This window comes from Camarhynchus parvulus, chromosome 27 (assembly GCF_901933205.1).
Source record: "Camarhynchus parvulus chromosome 27, STF_HiC, whole genome shotgun sequence".
Taxonomy (NCBI): domain Eukaryota; kingdom Metazoa; phylum Chordata; class Aves; order Passeriformes; family Thraupidae; genus Camarhynchus; species Camarhynchus parvulus.
This window is the reverse complement of record NC_044597.1, coordinates 2,550,329-2,571,813: the sequence shown is the minus strand read 5'-3', so window position 1 is coordinate 2,571,813 and position 21,485 is coordinate 2,550,329. Positions and strand designations below refer to the sequence as shown.

Sequence of the window (21,485 nt, the reverse complement as noted above, 5' to 3'; positions counted from 1 at the left end):
AGCCGCGCGCAGCGGGCGCGGGGCGGGCCGCCCTCGGGCCGCCATGTTGTGCCTGTCGGGAGGGCTGGCGCCGGCGGCCCCGGCCCCGCGGGAGCGCGCCATGGAGCCGCGGGTCACCCTGCGCGTCACCTGCCGCGGCGACACCCGCTCCTTCCTCGTGTCCGACCCGGCGCACACGACGTGGGCCGATGTGGAGGCCATGGTGAGCGCGGGCTGGCCGCGGGAGGCGGGGCGGGGGGACCGCAGTCGCCGGGAGCCGGCCCGGTGAGGCGCCGGCCCGGCCAGCGAAGCTTTGAGGGTCCGCTGTCTCTGACCGCGCTTTCCGGAGCAGTGTCCTCCATTTCACACGCTGTTACAGCTGCCGGTTCATAGGGCTGCGGTCTTGATTTTTATTTTTGTTAGATAGTGTCGTTCACTCCTGCTGTGTGCTTAGATTGCCGTGAACGGCCTGGTTTGGAAAAAGATTCTCAAAGGCTCTTTTTTTTATCTGTGTGAGCCGGTCTTAGCTGTGCTGCCCTTTTCCACAGGTTGGGCTCTGTATTCCTCTGTAAAGTACATTCTGTCATTTCCTGTTCTTATTGAAGTACTTACAGTGAAGTACCACCCGTCTGTGCTTTTCTGAAGATTTGTCTGGCTCTTTGGGATACTGAGTCACGAATAGATTTTAGTTTGGTCCCTTGATTCCTGGGGCTTTGTGTGAGGTAGTTTGGGTAGAACAGGCTCTGACTGGGCCGTGCCTGCGTGGGCAGGTCTCTGTGTCCTGCTCTTGGTATAGCTCAGAGTTTGTTTGGGTGCTTGTTTTCAGGGCTGTTTAGTGACAATTCCTGTATTGGCTTCGGGTGAAATTGTTGTGAGGACTCCCTTGGCTATGATGAAACTAACATCATTATTATTATTACTATTATTGTTATTAATTAGTTCTGTAGCAGCTGTGTCGTAGTTGAGACTGAGACAACACACTCCATTTTCAGAAGGCTTCAAACTGTTTTTATTATAGCCTGCATGCTTTTTATACATTCTTATAAAGCTCATAAGTTTACACTTCACTCATTGGTTACCAAAGTGCTCATTGGAATAGGCAGTTCAGGTTTCTCTTTTTTATCCTTCTTTCTTTCTTGGTTTCTCTGTCAATGACCTTGGTAGGAAATTCTTTCAGGGGTAAACATGGATCCTCTTCTCAAACTCCTCACTGCCTCACAGAGGTTGCTGTAAAACCTCTTCCACACAGCTGTTCTGTTTTTTTTAGCTTGCTTTCAAAGATACATCTGAAGAGATCTTGTTGCTGTGTTATTTTCTGTTTTTCATCTCTTTTTCTGACCAGTATTTTCCAGTACACATGCAGGAGGGGTTTGTTTTGTGAGTTGCTCAGGTTCAAAGTTTGAACTGCATCACCTTCCCTTGCTGTATTTCAGTCCTCTGAAGGAGGCTCTGAAAGGTTCAATCTTAAAATATTTAGTGCAAGTAGAGCTGCAGGAATGTCTGAGCTGGTCAGAGCCCTGCTTGCATCAAAGCTGGAAGCAGATTACCGTGTAAGCACTGTGCTGCCCTTAATCTCAGGTATTCGGAGAGCCAGGGTGTGTTTGTTCAAGGTGTGGTGTTCTATTACAGTGTTTCCCTGAGGTACAGCCAAGGGTTGTCTCTGTTGGAGTTATTGTTTCAAGGGAGTTAAACTTGTGTCTTTGTTGTATTTTGATCTTTTTATTCAATGTGGTTGATGTTTATATAAGGTGAGCTCTTGTTCTGCTCTGAGTTTAGGGCAACAATCTGTGGTTGCAGACCATGTAAGTACAGAGCCCAGCTTCTTCCTGGCAAAACGAGTTGGTTCTGGCGCTGCACTCACAGAATTTGGGATGTGGTGCTGGAGGAGCCTGCCTGGAGCAGAACGTGTCCCTGTGGCTGTGTGTCCCTGTGTCCGTGTGTCCATGTGCTCCAATGGGGCTGTGTGTCCGTGTGTCCCTGTGTCCGTGTGTCCCTGTGCTCCAGCAGGGCTGTGCCCGTGTGTCCCTGTGCTCCAGCAGGGCTGTGCCCGTGTGTCCCTGTGCTCCAGTGGGGCTGTGCCCGTGTGTCCCTGTGCTCCAGTGGGGCTGTGGCTGTGTGTCCGTGTGTCCCTGTGCTCCAGTGGGGCTGTGTCTGTGTGTCCCTGTGTCCGTGTGTCCCTGTGCTCCAGTGGGGCTGTGGCTGTGTGTCCGTGTGTCCCTGTGCTCCAGTGGGGCTGTGGCTGTGTGTCCCTGTGTCCGTGTGTCCCTGTGCTCCAGTGGGGCTGTGTCTGTGTGTCCCTGTGTCCGTGTGTCCCTGTGCTCCAGTGGGGCTGTGGCTGTGTGTCCGTGTGTCCCTGTGCTCCAGTGGGGCTGTGGCTGTGTGTCCCTGTGTCCGTGTGTCCCTGTGCTCCAGTGGGGCTGTGGCTGTGTGTCCCTGTGTCCGTGTGTCCCTGTGCTCCAGTAGGGCTGTGTCCGTGTGTCCCTGTGTCCGTGTGTCCCTGTGTCCGTGTGTCCCTGTGCTCCAGTGGGGCTGTGGCTGTGTGTCCCTGTGTCCGTGTGTCCCTGTGCTCCAGTGGGGCTGTGGCTGTGTGTCCCTGTGTCTGTGTGTCCCTGTGCTCCAGTGGGGCTGTGGCACTCCCCAGGCAGCCACTCTTGCCTGAGGCTGCTGTTGTTCTGTCAGGTCTGGACTAGCAGCACATGTGTCAGTTGTTTCAGAGAGTTTCTGTTGGGGAAAATACAGCTTTTGTATTACAAGGGTTACATTTTCCATTTCAGGTGTCTGCCTTCCTTAGCAGACACCTGTCTGTTCAAACCAAGACAGAAAAATACAGCTTCTGTAGGAACCTGGTACAAAAATGAACTCTTGTTCCTATTCCCATATCTTTGCCTGAGAGCCCCTTAATTTAAAAATTATAATAATTCAGAAGGAGGGCGTTACATTTTCCATTTCAAGGGAGGCTCCTGCCTTCCTTAGCAGACACCTGTCTGTTCAAAGCAAGGCAGAAAAATGCAGCTTTTGTAGGAACCTGGTACAGAAATGTACAGGAGCCTCAAAGGCTCAGCATATGGAAACAACTGCTTCCATTTCATGGTTCATTTGGTGCTGCTCGTTCTGCCTTGCTAATGTAAAATGCAAAATAAGTACTCAGCTTTATTCTCTGAATTTTGATAGGCTGAGAAAAGGCTGATCACCTTTGTGAGCTCTCTCCCAGGTGCTTTCTAAAAAGAGTTTAGGGATTGTTTGCCTTTGTCTTCATATTTACCATGACAGAGTTTGTTAACCCTGAGCTTGTCCTCTTAGAATGGGGAGGTTTTTATTATTTATTTTGGAGTAAACATTAACCTGGCAAGGTGCAAGAGGAAAAAGATGTGTTTATTGTTTTCATTAGAGAAAGTCAGTAAAGCTTGGAGGGAAGGCACTGGGAAGAATTCAGCTCCAGAGGAATGGATTTGGTAAAACAGAGTTTGCTTCCACTGAGAGACTGAAGGGAGGGATAGAAGGGTTTTAAATGTTATTCCTAATTAATAATCATTATTAACTGAGGTCCTGCCTCACTATGATTTTGTGGTCTTTCTTTTTATTACAGGTTAAAGTTTCATTTGACCTGTACAACATTCAGATCAAGTACATTGATGAGGATAATGATGAGGTAAAATCCCTGCCACCCCACCCTCCCAATAAGTCAGCTGAAAAATGGCTGCTGGCAGAAATGACTTTCTGCCTCCTGATGATTGGTAGTGGGTCTTTCAGGAGAGTCCCTTATGCAGATTGGGGTAGGGGAATGTTTGCCCTTTTAATAAGAAAATAGCTGATAGTTTTGTGGTTTTACTCTTAATGCAGCATACATATTTTAAAATACTTTTTTTAAAAGCTACTGCCTTTCTTTTTCCCACCCTGTTGAAACACCCAGTGGTTCTCTGCTCTGAGGGAGGAATGCTTCCATTGAGGACCTTTTTTATTTTTAATTTTTTTTATTTTTCAAATTTTTATAAGATAGTTGTGGTGGTGTTCGCAGGGTTCCCAGGACGAGGAAGAGATGAGAATCTTGACTGCATGTTTCAGAAGGCTGATTTATTATTTTATGATATAATATTAAAAGAAAATGATATATTAAAACTATACTAAAAGAATAGAAGAAAGGCTTTCATCAGAAGGCTGGCAAAGGAAAGGAATGATAATAAAATCTTGTGACTGCTCACAGCCTCAACACAGCTGGCTGTCATTGGTCATCAAGTAAAAACAATTTCACATGCTGGGTAAACAATTCTCCAGATCACATTCCAAAGCAGCAAAACATGGAGAAGCTGAAGCTTCCCAGCTTCTCAAGAGAAAAGATCCTAATGAAAGGATTTTTCATAAAATATGTCTGTGACAGGTAGTTGTAACTATTTTTGTTTGCAGCTGTGGTTAAGCCCTGTCTCTTCACTCTAGACTCCTTCCCCTGGAAAATGTAGGTCCCCTGTCATTAGCACAGGTTTGCCTCAGTGATCTGGTGTACTCAAATCCTCTGCTTGCTTTATGCAATTGCTGTAATCTCCAAGCAGATTACTGACTCAGAAAACAAATTGGTTACTTCTAGTTGTCCTTGTTGAGTAACTTCCTGCTTGGCACAGTCTCACCCTCTCATATTATTTTTGTTTATCTAGAGATTCAGAGGGGAACGTAACTCTCACACAGAATGACCTTTTGCAAACACAGTGTTCCACTGCTTGGATTATAGCTCTGCTAAAAGAGATGGGGGTTCTTGTCCTTACTATTTTTCCCTAAGGGCAAATGTCAGGAAGCTTCCAACAACCTTTCAGAGAATGATTCTCCCCTTATTTTCCAGCCTGTATGATATTTAAATATTTAAATGCATCTATGAAAGCTCTTTCTGAAATACTGAGCAGACATTATTCAGAATCCTGTGATGCTGTGGGGATTAAATAGCTTCCTGTGCTAGTGACTTCTATGTGCAGCATTGATAATTAATTTTCTGTAGAAGAATGGGCTTATGAAACACTTAATTGGTCTTTTGAAACACTTAACTGGGCATTGAAAGCAAGTGGGGCCAAGCTCTGGAGTTGTGCAGTGAGCCCAGGGGTACAGGCAGTGACTATTGAGGGGAGCAGCTTGTTCTGGCTGCCAGCAGAGCCAGAGCTGCCTCCTGTGCCAATCCAGTAACAAACATGGGCTGCTCCAGAGCACCACAGCTTTGGGTAATGATTAAACAATAACAAACAGCTGAAGGACTGCTGCTTTAGAAACTGGGAATAAAAGTATGTTTATTAGCAAGTGTGTTAATTTTAAGAGAACTGCAAAAATGTGTCTGTGCCTCTTACTCACTGTTACTTCTCTTTGCAGGTCTCTGTGAACAGCAAAGGTGAGCTGCTGCTTTACTGAGGTGAAATCAAGATAAGAGACCCCAACTGTTGCTTGTGTTTTTTTGAAGATGCACTTAAGAATGATTGCTTTTGGGTTTTTTTAATTTTATATATGATTTGGCAGCAAATTCTTCCCAAAGGAAAGAATTCTTGATCCACAGGAACAAATTGAAAATTACTACATTAGTGGAATGTTGTGGCTCTTCACTGTGAAATTGTGTGCTTGTCGCTGTATATACTATTTCTTGCACTAATTTAATTAGGCTTTTAATTTAAGAGAATTTACAGAAGGTAGGGGAGGCCCCTTGTCATGTAACGGTTTCTAAATATTGTGTGATAAACTTACATCTGTTGTGTGAGATAGGGGCCATTCACACTTCTTTCTATTTTTCTTTAGAGGAATATGAAGAAGCTCTGAAGGTAAATGTGCTCTTTGACTTTTTTCAATATATTCATCCTTCTCTAATTAAAACTGGTGTAGCTGAGAAAAAAAAAAGGCATTATCTGGCCCAGGAAATCAGAATAGCTGTTTACTAGCTTTGAACAGTAGCTTGAATATCTTGCCACATTTTTTTTCTATCCTGGTTGGTCCTTGTTTTTATAAGTTAGTTGAATAGGCAGTTAGGATTCAGGACCCTGAGCCAGCAGTGGGTTGGTTAAGGGATTGACTTTCTCAAACCCTTCAACAGTAATCCCAGATTTGGAAATATTGGGCTTTAGTGAAACCCTTCAAAAATCTTACCACATAGATTCTGCTGCAGAGTATATCATTAAAACTTCTTCGAGTCAATGCTTAGCTACTTTATAAGCAGTGGGACAAAATAAGAATTGCATTTGTTTACATTTCTGTTTTACGTTATTAAGTCTTTCACAACGTTTTACTCATGGTTTGAATTTCAAATCTGATAATTTCAAAATAAATTTCTGGACAGAATGTATTGATTACTAGCTCCTAGGAACACTTTATTGTAGGCTGAAAAATTCCAGCAGAATATTTGCATGATTATCCTTTGGCTTTTAATAAACTTCTATAATAAATATATTAATAACCTTTCAGAAGTAGAATATCAGCTGACTCTACCTTGGCATCTTCTCTCAGTTTTTCTTTTTGTGTCTGTTAGTCTTTCCCCACCCTTTGCCAAACTCTCCAATGTAGTGTAATACTGTATTTTTATAGACTCTGTATGCTGATTTTAAGTGGAAAACATGGTGTATGTATGTTCTGTTTATTTAGATTGCAGTAAAACAAGGAAATCAGCTTCAGATGAATGTCTATGAAAAGAACTCTTCTCGTGCTTTGCAACTACATGAAAAAAATGTGGCAGAAAAGCTGGTGCTTCTTAAAGATGAGAAGAAACCACTTTTGCATCATTCCATGCTAGCTCAGGGATTAGAGGAAGAATTAAAAAATGACAAGGAGCTGACCATTCAGGTAAGAAGCTGAGCTGCATTCAAACAAAGAATTAATAAATATAATTAACTTTGTAGACTTATTGTCCTCTTTAGCCATATATAAAAACTGAGTTCAGAAGTTGGTCTCTGTTTTCAGTTTCCTGCACCTGTGGAAGCTCACCAAATAGTTTGAATGTCTTCAAGAGGATAATTTGATGCTGTCTTTAGAGATGCCAGTGCTTTCATGTTGACCATTCTTAAGTATTCTGATAAGCAGAGCAGTTCATCTCCTGAAGCCCTCATTGCCATCTGGTAACTTCTGCCTGACTTGATTTCTTTGGTGTGTAATTACACTCAAATGCTAACAAGGCAGAAATGTTTCAGGAAAATGTTAGTGGCTACTTATATATTTTTCTATAAAGACACTTAAAAGCTATTTCAGCAGTTAACTTGCTGTGTTGATTTTTTTTTAATTTGCATACTTTTTGTTTGTTTTGTTTTTTTTTTTTCTGCAGCAAAAGTTAAATCAGACCAGAGCAGAAAACACAAATGAAAATCCTCCAGAATGGTTTACTAGCTACTTGGAAACAGTAAGTGTTATTGTCTTGCAAGTTTTGATATACTTAAATATTTAAGTTTTATTGTTGGAAGAGATCTTTACGATGCCTGACTCTAGACATCTGAGCACTTTTACCATCAGCACTTGTGACCAGGATCTTAATGAGAAATAAATGTTTAACTGTCTGCAAAGGATACCTTAAAAAACCCCAAAACCATAAACTTGATCCATACCACTTGTGAAAAGTGGAATGTTTATGCATTTGATTTAGTTTGAGTGTAGTTTTAAGTTGCTCCCATAACAAACAGAATCCTTGTGGCACATGGGAATTCCAGACCACTCATTGTGGGACAGCATGGAGAGTGTTGCTGTTGTAGGCTCTTGATTGCCCAGTTTTGGAGATGAGTTTTCTTCCCTTCATGCAAGCTTATGGAAGAAAAACAATATTGTAAGCACAAATATGTGATTTTTAACTTGCCTTCTTAAAAGCTCTGAATTGGTATTTTCTAAAATAAAAGTCCTCTCTGAGCAATGTGGTATTTGTTTATATATTATCATACTATATATGTTATATAATATATATATGAGATAATATAATAATATGATATTATATTGTGTGAAATACAAAATATTATAATATGAGAACGATATTATTGTATTATATATGTTGTATGTATTATATATTATCATAATTTTATGAAGAGTGTGCTGGGAGTAGGGGAAATGATTCTGAAGTAGTCTGTGCTACTGACAGATTGGGAGACTTGTGGCAGTGAAACTCAGCATTTCAAACTTAATAGGTGGGTCTCATTCATGACTTTAATTTCTTTCCAGTTCAGGGAGCAAGTAGTTAAGGAGACTGTTGAGAGGCTGGAGCAGAAGCTGTATGAGAAGCTTGTTCATTGCAGTCAGCCTGCAGATTTTTGTGAGAGCCCATTCCCAGCAGCACCTGCACCTTCAGAGAGCCCCTTGGGGAGCAGCAGCAGCAGCAGCAGCAGCCAGTGTGACTGGCTCATGTCCTGCTGCAGCTGCCAGGCTCGCATCATCGGGGTCCGCTACCAGTGCAGGTACAGGGGCCGGGAGGGTGGGACCAGCCTGGGACTGAGAGAGAGAAACTCTCTTGGGCTTAGATACTGCTGGGTTCCCAGTCTGCAGCCTGCTGGACGTTTCAGTGAGCTGGGAGTGTGGGGAACCTGCCAGGCGCAGCCTGTGAGTGAGAGAGAAACTCTTTTGGGGTTAGATACTGCTGGGTTCCCCATCTGCAGCCTGCTGGACATTTCAGTGCTGGGAGTATGGAGAACCTGGCAGGCACAGCCTGTGAGTGAGAGAGAAACTCTTTTGGGGTTAAATACTTCTAGGTTTGTAATCTGCAGCCTACTGGACACTTCAGTGCTGGGAGGGTGGGGAACCTGGCAGGCACAACCTGTGGAGTGGGAGAGAAACTCTTGGGGTTAGATAGTGCTAGGTTCCCAATCTGCAGCCTGCTGGACATTTCAGTGAGCTGGAAGTGTGGGGAACCTGCCAGGCACAGCCTGTGAGTGAGAGGGAAACTGTCTTGGGGTTAGATACTTCTCAGTTCCTAATTTGCAGCCTGCTGGACATTTCAGAATGTCTTCTATGTCTCACCAACATCTGATGTTCTCTCCTGTGGTCACTAGATTTCATCTGCATAAAAGCAAGATGAATACTATTTTGAGAAAAGGTGATTGTTAAAGTGAGAGAACTTTATAACACTGTGTTCTCAATGAACACAGTTCAGAGAACATTATAGCTGTGTTCTCAATGACTCTTTACCTCATCTGCAGTAATAAGATGCAATAATTGTAATGGAAAAGGTTTTGTTTGGTTAACTAAACAAAAAAACAGAGCTTAGAACCACTAGTCTATAATAGATGTTTTTTTGGTTCTGAGTCAGTGAGGCTAAGGCAGATCATACTTCTTCTTAATGACTGCACTCTTGTCTGTCTAATAATATGAAGTAGGTTTTGATGAATGTCTGAAGTAAGGTGTTAAAAGGAGAGTTTTATTTGAATGAGGCAACTGCTATAAAGATCAACATTTTGGGACTAGGCAGAAGCAGTGGATGAAATGCCAACAGGAGTTTTTCTCTGGATTTTTTTTCCTTTGCTGGCAGGAGGTGACAGTCTGGTTTTTATCAGCTCTGTTCCTGGAGGAGCAATCTGCTTTGCATCCCTGAATGCTTGTTGACTTAGCCTCTGTATTTTCACAAGTATGATGCTGTTTCTGGCATTGGGTTTTGATAAAATGTTCTGCCCTCGTAGCAAAAATTTTAATCACTTGTGCTAAAGGAAGCATCAGGTTTTTCAATATGTGTTCAAAGAAGTGGGAACTGTGTTGCAGTTTTGCCAAGAAGAGAGATAATCATGTAGGTATTCCACATGGCTCCAAATACTGATCTATAAGTCAGACATCCAGCTGCTGTCACTTGGGAACTGCTTACAGTGAAAGTTTCTCTGCAGAAATTCTTTGCCTTTGATAACTTTGTCTTTTTTGCTTTGCAGCCTTTGTCCAGCCTACAATATCTGTGAGGAGTGTGAGGCAGGAACATATGCACATGATCCAAACCACGTCTTGTTAAAGCTGCGCAGACCCATCCCCTGTGTGGCTGACAATTACAGCCTGGCAGAGCTCTCCCCACGCCTGCCTGCCACTCTGGAGCAAGTCAGGTAAATGCTGGCACCTGGCAGTGCCTGGCAAGGTTGTTCTGATGGCAAGGAAACACCTGTGTTGGAGTTGAGGTTCAGCTTTTATTTTGGAGATAACAAGAAATGGAAATTGTACTCAAATTTTGTTGTAGCTAAAAATAGCTACATACTTATAAAGGGCATAAGTCATAAATCTTAGTGTTTTTAACAACAAAGTAGAAAATACCGACTTTTTGGGTTGTAAACTTTGAGAGCTTGCTTTTAGTTTGAGCATCCTGTGCCTGCCTTTTTTTGTTCTTTCAGAAACAATTCAAAATAGTTCCACAAGCAGCTGTGAGGATGTTCTTTTAAAATCATTTGGTATCCAGTCTAGAAGCATGGGATATTTCTTGAAGGGTTCCCTTGAGACTAAGACTGTGTTGGGTAAAGATAAATTCTAATCAGTTTAATGTAATAAGGTGTGTTAATTGCTTTGCAGGCTCCAGAAACAGATGGACAAAAGATTTCTGAAGGCAGAGAAGCAAAGATTGCGAGCAGAGAAGAAACAGCGAAAAGCAGAGGTCCGAGAGCTCAAAAAGCAGCTAAAATTGCACAGGAAAATTCATCTGTGGAACTCTATCCATGTGTTGGAAACAAATGGCTCACCTGCTCTGAAATCTGAGAGTGTCCAGCCTAATACCTTCCTGTAAGGCTTGTTGTTAACTGAGCATCTGGTAGTTGTGCTGTCTGACCTTTTGTTATGAGACCAAGTTAAAGTAACTGGAGGAAGGTTATGGAGTTGCTCATTTGAAGGGTGATTTGTCATTTGACTGTTTGAGAATTTTGTCCAAATGCCATTTGTAGAATCCAAATGCAAGGTAGAATGTTTTTAATTGAGAAGGGAGAGTAGGAGAGAGGAAAAAAAAAGTGGCTGATGGTTATTACTAGAAACTTACTGATTTATGTAGATTTAGGAGGAAGGGGAGTGCCTAGGATTATACATACACATGCATGCTTGTACAGAGTAACGTTTACTGCCAGTTTTTAAAAAGTCTGTATCTTCCTGCTTTATTAAGTGTGTCTGCATAAACTCAAGTACATTCTGTATATTTATAGTCACTGCTATTTTTTTTAATGTGCTCTTAAGCTGAGGTTCATTAGACAGCAGAGCCTTTGCAGGCAGCTGCTCTGCCTTTCCCACTCCCTTTGAGTTTATGGCTGTGCAGTGTAAAACTTGTACAGTTTGTTTCTTTAATTCATCCCTTCCATTTAGGGCATTTAAAAGCCAAATTAACATCAATCAGCAGCTGAACTTCAGTTTTGGTGTATTTTTTTTTTTGTTTCCTCTCTCCAATCCCAGGAGTCCTAATCAACCCTTCCAAGCAGTTGTCCCAACACTTAGTGCAGTATTTGTGGATGAGAATTTGCCTGATGGTACTCACTTGAAGCCAGGAACAAAATTTATCAAACACTGGCGAATGAAAAATACTGGCAATGTGGAATGGAGCTCAGACACCAAGGTATCTTGCCTTTGCTCTTCCTTCTACACACTCAAATCATTCTGGGAGATAACGTTTGTGGGTGAATTCTCTGTTAGGACCTGTTTAAGATTTCCTTTTGCCTCTTGAATTACAGCTGGGAATTCTGAGGCAATAAGCTGTGCAGGTGTTCTTTACAAAAGTGTAGGCTATGGGAAGGAAAGGATTCAGAGCACCATCACTGAGTGTGTTTCTCATTAGTAGTATATCCCCCATGTTATAATGATGCTGTTTGACCCTGTTTACAACTGTCTGTTGCTTTTCTGACCTCCAAAACCCTTTGTTCTGTGAGTGGCTGCCTTTGTGTTGAAAAGATGGGGGTATCTTTGTATTGATAGTGATAAATGTTGGGATGTGTACTAGCAGCTTGTCTTCTCCATGCCTGGTACCTACAAGGCCTTTCAGCAGAGGAACTCTGCCTCCTACTGCCCACACTTTGCAGAGAAGCTTGAGAAGTTAAACTTTTGGCTTTTTCTGTTGTATATTTCAGTTGAAACTTATGTGGGGTAATCTGACCTTGGCATCTGCTGAGAAAAAAGATGTGATAGTGCCATCCCTTCCATCTGGACAAGTAGGAACTGTTTCAGTTGAGTTTGTAGCTCCCAACATAGAAGGAACTTACACTTCTCACTGGAGACTGTCACACAGAGGGGAACAGTTTGGCCCAAGGATCTGGTGCAGTATTGTTGTGGATCCCTCTTCAGCTGCTGACTATGTAGAAAGTGATTGGAAGGATTCTGATTCCTGTCAGAAGAGTAAAGCTTCCAGAACCAAACAGGCAAGTCACTCACCTGCTATTTGGGGCAGCTCAGAATTGCCTAGGAGAAGGAGCATTGTGTATTATTTGGCATAATATTACTAACTGACTATCCAAGGGGATTATTTTAGCTGTTTGCTTTTAAATTTTATTTTTTATAGGAAAGAAATACAACATATATTGCATTTATAAGTTCTAAAGTAGTTGTTCTTTTTGATAGGCAAGACGTCAGCTATCAGTCTGTTGCAGCTATTTGTCTGCTTCTTTGACTGAACTGAAATACTGCAGCATTTCTTTTTGTTAGGTCTTGTTCTTTTGGCTCTGTAATGAGTTGATTTAAATTTCTTTCAAATTACTTGTGTGTTTACACAAAACTCAGGCTTTAGATTTCATGTGATGTTTTATTTACTGTGGCTAAGGGACCTTTTTTTTTTTTTGCAGGATACAGAAACAGGTGCTCAACTGATAGGTGAAATTGCAGATCAGGCTGAAATATCTCTGCCAACTGTTCCTTTAAAGATCAAAAATCTGCCAAGTGAGAGAGAATTTTATATCCCATCTGTCGATCTCCTCACTGCACAGGTAAAGTGCTAAAATTCAGGTAGATATAAAGCAAACCACCTTGGGTTTGATATCTAGGTAGGTAGACATCTGCAAGAATAAAACTTCTGAGCTCTAAAAATGACCTCTCTATTTTCAGAAAGAGCATTTTCTAGAGCAGAGCTGTTTTCTCAAACTGGTATTAGGCACTGTGGAAGGTATGTGTAGGAGAGATTAAGATCCTTAAAAGAGAATCAGCATTGAGTCTTTCTCTGACCTTAACAAGGGAGTTCTGAGCTTTGTCCCTTGCTGCTTTAATTTTTGCACTATATTCAATGATGTAAATATCTGTTGTAGGAAAACTGCCCCTTGAGGTTGTGTTGAGGAACAAAGTGTTATTTGTGCATCAGTGGGATCTGTGCTGCCAAGTACAGACATGATTCAGTTTCAGGGTTTGCTCATGGAAACTGTGTGTGTTTTTCCTGTAGGATTTGCTGTCCTTTGAGCTGTTGGACATTAATATTGTGCAGGAATTGGAGCGGGTGCCACACAATACTCCTGTTGGTAAGGCTCCTGTGTTCTGGGTGCTCTCTTGAGCACAGACAGCTATTCTTTGTGTATGGCTTGGCTTCTTTTCACCTTCATGTCCCCAAGAACATAACATTCCAGATGTTGAGGAGTGCTGCCATTTTCTTCGCACAGCCAGTGGCAGAGTAATGCAAAGCTAGTTGTTTATTCCACCAGATTATCTTTCAAAATAACTTAAGTTTCTTCAGTCTTGAAAGAATGTCCCTTAAAAAGAATAAGTTTAAAAAAATGTTACCTCATGGAGGCTCCTTCTCCTTTAGTGCCAATTTTCTTTGCTCCCTGTGTTTTCCAGACATGACTCCATGCATGTCCCCTTTGCCACGTGACAGCCCCTTGCTGGAGAAACCTGGCTTAGGTCAGATAGAGGAGGAGAACGAGGGGAGTGGATTTAAACTAGTGCCTGGTAAGCAGCAGTCCTGAGGAGCTTGGGGGTGAAGGGAGGATATTGTCACTTCTCTGTAGTCAGCAAACTTGATGTCTAAAAGGAATTCTAATTGCTGTCTTCCTCTTCTTTGAAAAAAAATAAAATTACAGGTTGTTTGGCTCATCAGCCTGGAGTCTGACACTACATTAGTGATTATAGAGGTTGGAGCATAATACATACATAGATTGGAAATAGAACTCATAGAATCACAAAATGGTTTGGGTTGGAAGGGACCATAAAGATTATTCAGTTCCACCCCCCTGCCATGAGCAGGGACAGCTTCCCCCATCCCAGGCTGGTCCAAGCCTCACCCACCCTGGTCTTGGACACTTGCAGGGATTTAGGGACAGCCACAGCTTCTCTGGGCAACCTGTGCCAGGGCCTCACCACCCTCAAAAGGAAAAATTTCTACCTAATATCTAATCTAAATATACCCTCTTCCATGTTAAAGTCATTCCCTGCTGTCCTATTACTGCATGCCCTTGTATAAAATCCTTTCAAATGCTTCTTTTGATTTGTCTGACCACTAGAATTGTTGGGAGAATTAACAATCTACCCTTTATAGACTAGGTTATACTCCAAACACTCCAGGTGTGCTCCCCATACTTCTCAGTCACTTTTGTGTTCAACTTAAACTGAATTCAAAAATCCTTCAATTTTTAGAAATAACTAACACAGAGAATCAATATTAGCTGTGGCTAGTCTAAAAAATTCTTCTTATAGTTACATTTCTTTGTTGTGGTGGTAAAATCTGTTATGTTTCCCTTTCCAAGGAATGGCAGAGGGCTGCCTTTCTGTGGACTCTTCTGTGGTGAAGGTGAAAGCTGAACATGCATTGAACCAGGAGGAAGGGGAAGAAGATATGAGTGGGACTCAGTTTGTCTGTGAAACTGTAATTAGATCTCTGACCCTGGACGCTGCACCTGACCACAAACCCCCACAAAAAAACCCCAAAATCCTCCAGAGTAAGTACTGACATTAGCTGCCTTCTCTGGTTTGACTTGTTTGCAGTCAGACATGAGACACAAACTGCTCAGCTCAGGTGGTTGATACCATTTAATTGTTTTTCCTGATTGCTTTTATTAGACTCTTTACACACACTGCAAGACACCTTCAGCTGCAATACAATTACTGAAGAATCTCCTGTGATAAATAGTAATTCCACTTCCAAAAAGGAAGCAAAGATTCATCAGTCAGAACCGGTGACAGAAAATTCATGTGGTAAGTAAAGTGGGCTTGAATGTAAGATAAAGCTGTAAAAAAATCTTGTGTGAGAAGATCTGACACTTCTCCAGGAAACTGATCTTCATTAGCTGAGGAGAACTGTTAGATTGTCCCAGTTGTGAGAATCATTACATCAGAAAATCAATGTCAGTGCTTTAATAAGCAGCTATTTTAACAGCTGTTTGTTAAAGAAGTGAAATTGAGACCAAAAGGTTCCAGTTGGGCATTCAGATAGGAGCTCATATGTTATACATGACTGGTGCCTCCGTGTTTTGTACACATAGCTTGCAATGTTGCTGACCCGTTTCTCATGTGTGGAATTTAGGAGCTGAAAACTACAGTTCTCTATAGAGCTCTTACTCCAGTTTTTACTATAGCATTAATACCAGCAGTGTATTTACAAAGGCTTAACATTAAAATCTGTTACTCTTTCACACTACACTGTGCCCACAACAGGGAAAATGACACCATTAATGGCAGCAGCTGAGGTTTACAGTTATTTCTAAATACTTTTTTTCTCACAGCTGGGACAGTTCTGTCTCTGCTGATGTCCATACAAATGGACAATGGTTAATACCTCACTTTTTTTCCTCCTAGGGGACCTTCCACTGCCTGATGAGAGCACAAGCCCCCATAGTGCTGCTGGCAATGGTGATGAAGAGGAAGATGATAAAGATGATGTTCAGAGTCAGTGCTCCTCTGCTTCCTCAGAGGACTACATCATTATTCTCCCTGAGTGCTTCGACACCAGTCGGCCTTTGGGTGACTCCATGTATAGTTCAGCTCTTTCTCAGCCTGGTTTAGAAAAAACAGGAGAACCTGAAACAGTAGGAGAGAACCCAGAAGGGGGAAGCCAACCACAGATCCAGAGGGTCAGTGATACACTGACAACTTCCCAAACTCTGGCTGCAGTACCCCTAACCCCAGCAACTGTGGACAGCCTACCCCAGGCACAAAGGTAAGATTTGGGGGCAAGAGCAAAATTATGATGGTGTTGCTCTAGAGTCTGCAAGGTTTAGTACTTTCCAAGCAGGAATTGTAACAAAATTTTTATCATATACTGAGGTAAATGTTCTTAAATCCTGCAACTTCATAGAGCCTGTTTTAGGCTCTCTGTTTTAGGCTCTATGTTTTTAACTCACTGATTTAAATGAGTACAAGAGAGGGAGAGAAAGGGAGCATGTGAAGTTTTTTCTTTTTTTCTGTTGATTGTGCCTTGTTTATGTGTGTACATGTAGAATAAAAGTGATAGTGATGTTTTTGCCTTATGTTCTCAGGAATCTTTCATCTCTTCAGAGTTCTACCTTCCAAGAAGCAAACACAGCAGCTTCAGAGCATATCTCTTCTCCTCCTGATCAAATACAAAGAGAAGGTATTGACATATTTAATGAAGGGTGCAGACTATTGCTATCATCTGTTCCTTATGCCTAGTATTGAATTTGATGTCGCCTTTCTCTTGAGGAGAGCAGAAATCTACCAAGTAAAGATTTTAATTTTTCTCTGGGTGTTGAACTTTTGCTATATGGATGTTGCAAATAAAGAAATAATTGGCTTTGTGGATTGGTTAAGAGCATCTATTATGGGAAATGGTAAGGGGATACTCTGAAGTACTTACAAGCATCTGGAAAATTACCCTGCTCTGGAATTGATGAGCTGTGTATTTAAGCTGCTGTTGCAGTCACTGAGACAGCAGTTCCTCTTTGTTAAACACCACTGATGAATCAGTCATATGGTTCTGAAAATCTTCTGACTGCTTTCACTGCAGTGAGAGTCCTGGATTCTCTGCATAACTAAACTTAGAGTATTCATGTTGTACTGAGACACATTTTGTATGTTTATGTATCTGTTGCATTTCTCCAGCTTAATTGTCATTGACTGGAAATATTGACATTTTATCTTCCTCTTCCAGAACCCAGTGGTGAAGATAATCATGAGCCAGGATCTTCTGCATTTCTCACTAAGTTCTCAGAATACCCAAGGTAATGAAGGTGAAGCTCTGACTTCACAAACACTATTTTAGACTGAGAGCAGCTTAATTAGACACCTAGGAAAAAGCTCTGGCCTGTAGATTTCATGTTGTCAATAATTTGGAGAGAGGCCTCCCTTCTTAAAGCAAACCTGCTGTGTTTTCATAAGATCTTGGTTTCTACTTGGGCACAAATCAAAATGATGCAGAACTGGCAAACCAAATTTAATGAGGAGCTCAAGTTGAATGCTTCTAAAATTCTGTGGGGATTTTTTTTTCTGGAAAATCTCAGGATTCTTAGGATGGGGATTTTATAAGATATAAAAGCTTAAAGACTATAAAGTAGTCTTAAAATACTGAGACTGGAGAGGTAAGTCAAAATGTTGTGTAGGAATATATATATATATTAGAATATAGAATATATTAGAGTGTATGTGTATATATATCTAATATGATATATTAGATATATCTAGTATATATTATAGAATATATAAATATATATATATATATATATAATAGAATATTAAGTAACTTAAGTATTCATAGGAAACAAAGAGAAGTTACCCTACTCTGAATGGATGTGTCAGTGCACAGCTTTCATGTAGATCTGTTCTCTTCTAGATGAGAGGACTAAACTCTTTACAAAAGATCACTTCATGGAAAGCATACACCCACAATTTAATAAAAGTGTCAGGAAAAGCAAGAATCAACAAGAATATACAAGAATCAACTTCTTGTATAGCTCCGTTCCCAAACACTGCTGATTCCTTTGGATCACAGGCTGTTGTCTCCAGCAGTCCTTGCCTCAACAGGCAGCAACTTGCATTTCACTGAATCAAACCCTTGGCTTTACTGACCCTAAAGCAGCACCTGGTCTCTTCACAGGTACCCTCAAGGCAGCAGCATTGCAGGAGAGCTCGTGAAAGGAGCTTTGTCAGTTGCTGCTTCTGCCTACAAAGCATTATTTGCTGGACCACCCATTATTGAACAGGTGAGTGTCTTTCTGTGTGCTGTGTGAGTTTCATAGAATGACAGATTTACAGGTGTGTGGTTTTTTAAATGTATTGATATTCTACACTGGAGTTAATGTAAGAGGAAAATGTTAGGTTTGATGGTGTCCCTTTGAGGTTTGCTGCTCTCAGGAGACTGGGAAATCCATGCCATATGGGTAAAAACATATCTCTGGTAGCCTCATGTAAGAGTAGTAGCTCACCTTTATAAGTGAGCAGTGAAGGGGATTATAAATGGCTTAAATGGGGCCAGAAGAGCCTCTGTGTCTCAATTTGATTCTAACATAATGCAGGGCCCCTAGTTCAAATGACTAAAAATAAATTAGCTTTTTAAATTTATCTTGCTGTCTTTTGTTTTCAGCAGCCTGCAGCTCCAGAAGAGCAGACTGCCACTCTGCTGTCCAGTCTGTGTGAGATGGGATTCTGTGACAGGCAGTTAAACTTGAGGCTGCTGAAGAAACACAACAATAACATGATTGAAGTGGTAACTGAATTGCTCCAGATCAGTAACAGAGACTGGTGCAGTAGGTGCTAAACCTGCCTGCTGGAGAGAGGAATAATCTTCATTGAGTAAACTCTAATTAGCAGGCTGCTCCTCAGCTGCTCTCTGTTTGGAGGTTTGGCTTAAAACTTCAGCTTTTCTTTGAGCATTTGACTTCTTTTTCTTTTTACCCTCATGGAAATGTCAAACAACTCTTGTGGCATCTCTTGAAATGGATACCAGAATTTCAGTTATTATTTAGACCTCATAGTTAAATGAGTAGTCTTTAAATCTCTAATTTCAGATCAAATCCTTTTACCAGGGAATCATGTAGGACTAAACTTTGTACCCAGGTGAGAACTACCCATTTTATTTTGTATATACTTTTTTTTTTAGGCAGCTGGAAATTTTTTGTTGGCTTAATTAGCTTTGGAAAAGAAGCCAGTGTAAAATGCTGCTATAAAATGTAGTTCTGCTTAATTTACAAGAGATGCCTGAAACTAGGAGTTTCTTTGTTTCTTCTGAGGATTTAGTAATTGGTTTTCCAATGTCTGATAGTAAAGTGACAAATTTAAATCTTATAAATTATTCTAAGAAAAAGAAGTTGCTCATAAAAGAAAGCCATCTTGAATTTAGACTTTTTAAAAGTCTAAAAGTAGACTGTTCAACTGATGAATACCAGTGAAGTTGTTGTTTGTTGTAGCAGAATGAAGCAGGAAAATTACCACCAGCAATTGAATCAGTAATGATAGTGCACACCAGATCTCTAACTGTAGAAGTATAACCTACATAAAATATTTTGTTAAAAATGGAGTGTAAAGGTAGGAAAGGCTTTTCTAGGAATCTTTACAGGCTCTTTGTAAAAATATAAAAAATTTGACCATTACCTTTTTCCACTACGGTGCAAACATTTTATTCTGTTAATACCACATAAAAAATGCAAGAATATGTAGGAACCCAGACCTGAACTGGAGTATTAATTTTTGTAATGTTTAGGAATGGAAAGAATGCTTGAAACAGGGATCACATAACTTTACATGAGAGTTTGAAAAATGCATTAACTTAAGCACTTTCAAATGTACAGTCTCCTCTGATGGTTTTAGCTGGTCCTGTGTTTCCATAGCCACATCTGTAGAATTCATTTTTCTCCTAAGATTTTTAGATGCCCATATTTAATTTGGAAATCTAAGAATTCCTTCCTAAATCTGCTGAGAGATTTGATTCTGAAGAATGACATAAATGAGCACCAGCCACTGCTGTGCAGTGGGGTATCCAGAGAACTCCTCAGAGTTCAGTCCCTCAGCAGGTGACAGTGTTGGCTGCATTCTTACTTTCAAATAAACATTTTTTCCTGCTGCAGTAAGAGACCATTGATTCTAAAATATTTTATATTACTCCTGCTTCAAACTAGTATTCTGTTTTGTCACAGCATAGCTGAAGCAGTGCTGGCCAGGTTATCAGTAATTTTTAAAAGACTTTAGTACCCATAGAGATAAAATACCATTAAAATAGTCCAAGAAAACAAATGTATCATACCACTTTCATTTTAAACCTATTTTTATAGATTGTGGAAGATATACTCTTAAATGTTTATTTTGAAATACAGTAGAAGTATTTTGCAGTGTTTCCCATCTCTCTGTACACCAGTACAACTGTGTGCTGTGGACCAGGTAAAGATCCTTCTGTGACTTTCCACCTTAACTTGGATGTGGTTTTTTTTAGTATCTTTTGACTAATGCCAGCTCTAGGACAAGGAGGAGGAAGGACAGGGTGAAATGCAGAAGCTGATGACACTTTGAAGCATAGTGTGGTTTTATTTGCTGGGCTCTGTCAGGCCCAGCAGGACCCATGTTCACCACGTGTACCTTTGTACTTGGAATGTTCATGTGTTCTATAAACTACAAAACTGAAGCATTTGAGGAGAAACACTTCATTGAGGATTGAAGTGGCAAGTGTGAGATGCTGTTCTCTTTAGGTTTACTTTTTACTAGAGTTTAGATGCTGTATGCTCAGGCTTAAGATAGATATATTTCTGTTGGCTTTGTATATTTTGTTAATGGATGCATGATATAATTTATAATATATTCTATAGAGCAGATATGATCTCTGTATCTTATTTTGGGCGAGCTGGGGGGTTGGGATGTGTGGTGGTGTTCACAGGGGTCCCAGGACGAGGGAAGAGATGAGAATCTTGACTCCATGTTTCAGAAGGCTAAATTATTATTTTATTATATATATTATATTAAAAGTAAATGATATATTAAAACTACACTAAAAGAATAGAAGAAAGGATTTCATCAGAAGGCTAGCAAGGAAATAAAAGGAATGGAATGATAATAAAATCTTGTGACTGACCAGAGGGTCTGAGACAGCTGGACTGTGATTGACCATTAATTAAAAACAATCACATGAGACCAATCAAAGATGCACCTGTTGCATTCCACAGCAGCAGATAATTATTGTTTACATTTAATTTCTGAGGCCTCTCAGCTTCTCAGGAGAAAAATCCTAATGAAAGGATTTTTCATAAAATATGTCTGTGACAGGGGTGGTGTTGTATAGAGCCCCACACGACACAAAGCACCTGGACTCACTCAGAAGGCTGTTTCCACTCATTTATTGAAGCAACATGTTGCTTTTACAGTTTTACAAGATGTTTACATTTACTTAAGGAACACAGATGTTGCTATAGAGCGCCACACGGCTCAAGCACCAAGCCTCAGATCAGAATGTTGTATAAGGGGCCATTTATTAAAGCAACATGTTGCCTTTATAGTTTTACAGAATATTTACATTTGCTTAACAAACACACTGCCCATTGGTCATAAGAAAGAAACAAAACTCTCAATAGGTGAAAAGGAGCCACGTCACTCTCTGAGCCAACTAAAGTCCATATCTTGTAACTTTTTCTTCACATTGTCATGGTGACAGTCTTGGTACCTGCCTTATCTTCAGGAAGCCTTCGCTGGCTTACAAGAACAGCACAAAAATGTCTTTTCCTACACACATACACGGCCCA

General features: G+C 40.9%; 1 protein-coding gene across 3 annotated transcripts; it reads left to right on the top strand.

The window, feature by feature from the left end:
• Nucleotides 1-33: 33 nt before the first annotated feature.
• Nucleotides 34-20,569, top strand: NBR1 (NBR1 autophagy cargo receptor). Of its 3 annotated transcripts, none has more exons than XM_030966101.1 (21): nucleotides 34-202; nucleotides 3,566-3,628; nucleotides 5,323-5,341; nucleotides 5,740-5,762; nucleotides 6,577-6,774; nucleotides 7,250-7,324; nucleotides 8,128-8,360; nucleotides 9,816-9,980; nucleotides 10,438-10,644; nucleotides 11,299-11,458; nucleotides 11,967-12,254; nucleotides 12,675-12,815; nucleotides 13,262-13,337; nucleotides 13,654-13,764; nucleotides 14,559-14,750; nucleotides 14,872-15,006; nucleotides 15,607-15,967; nucleotides 16,287-16,381; nucleotides 16,919-16,988; nucleotides 17,861-17,966; nucleotides 18,350-20,569. In XM_030966101.1, the coding sequence occupies exons 1-21, from the start codon at nucleotides 44-46 to the stop codon at nucleotides 18,518-18,520; spliced, it is 3,048 nt and encodes a 1,015-aa protein (XP_030821961.1). In that variant the 5' UTR covers nucleotides 34-43; the 3' UTR covers nucleotides 18,521-20,569. The 3 variants fall into 3 exon arrangements, with proteins under 3 accessions (XP_030821961.1, XP_030821960.1, XP_030821962.1); XM_030966100.1 differs by having other exon boundaries at nucleotides 18,347-20,569; XM_030966102.1 differs by lacking the exon at nucleotides 13,654-13,764 and having other exon boundaries at nucleotides 18,347-20,569.
• Nucleotides 20,570-21,485: the final 916 nt, after the last annotated feature.

Excerpts from the sequence above, each read along its gene's own strand:
- NBR1 (XM_030966100.1), top strand. The coding sequence starts at position 44 with ATGTTGTGCCTGTCGGGAGGGCTGGCGCCGGCGGCCCCGGCCCCGCGG. Across the intron at positions 6,775-7,249 it reads ACAAGGAGCTGACCATTCAG|CAAAAGTTAAATCAGACCAG; the intron begins GTAAGAAGCTGA and ends TTTTTTCTGCAG. Across the intron at positions 12,816-13,261 it reads TCGATCTCCTCACTGCACAG|GATTTGCTGTCCTTTGAGCT; the intron begins GTAAAGTGCTAA and ends TTTTTCCTGTAG.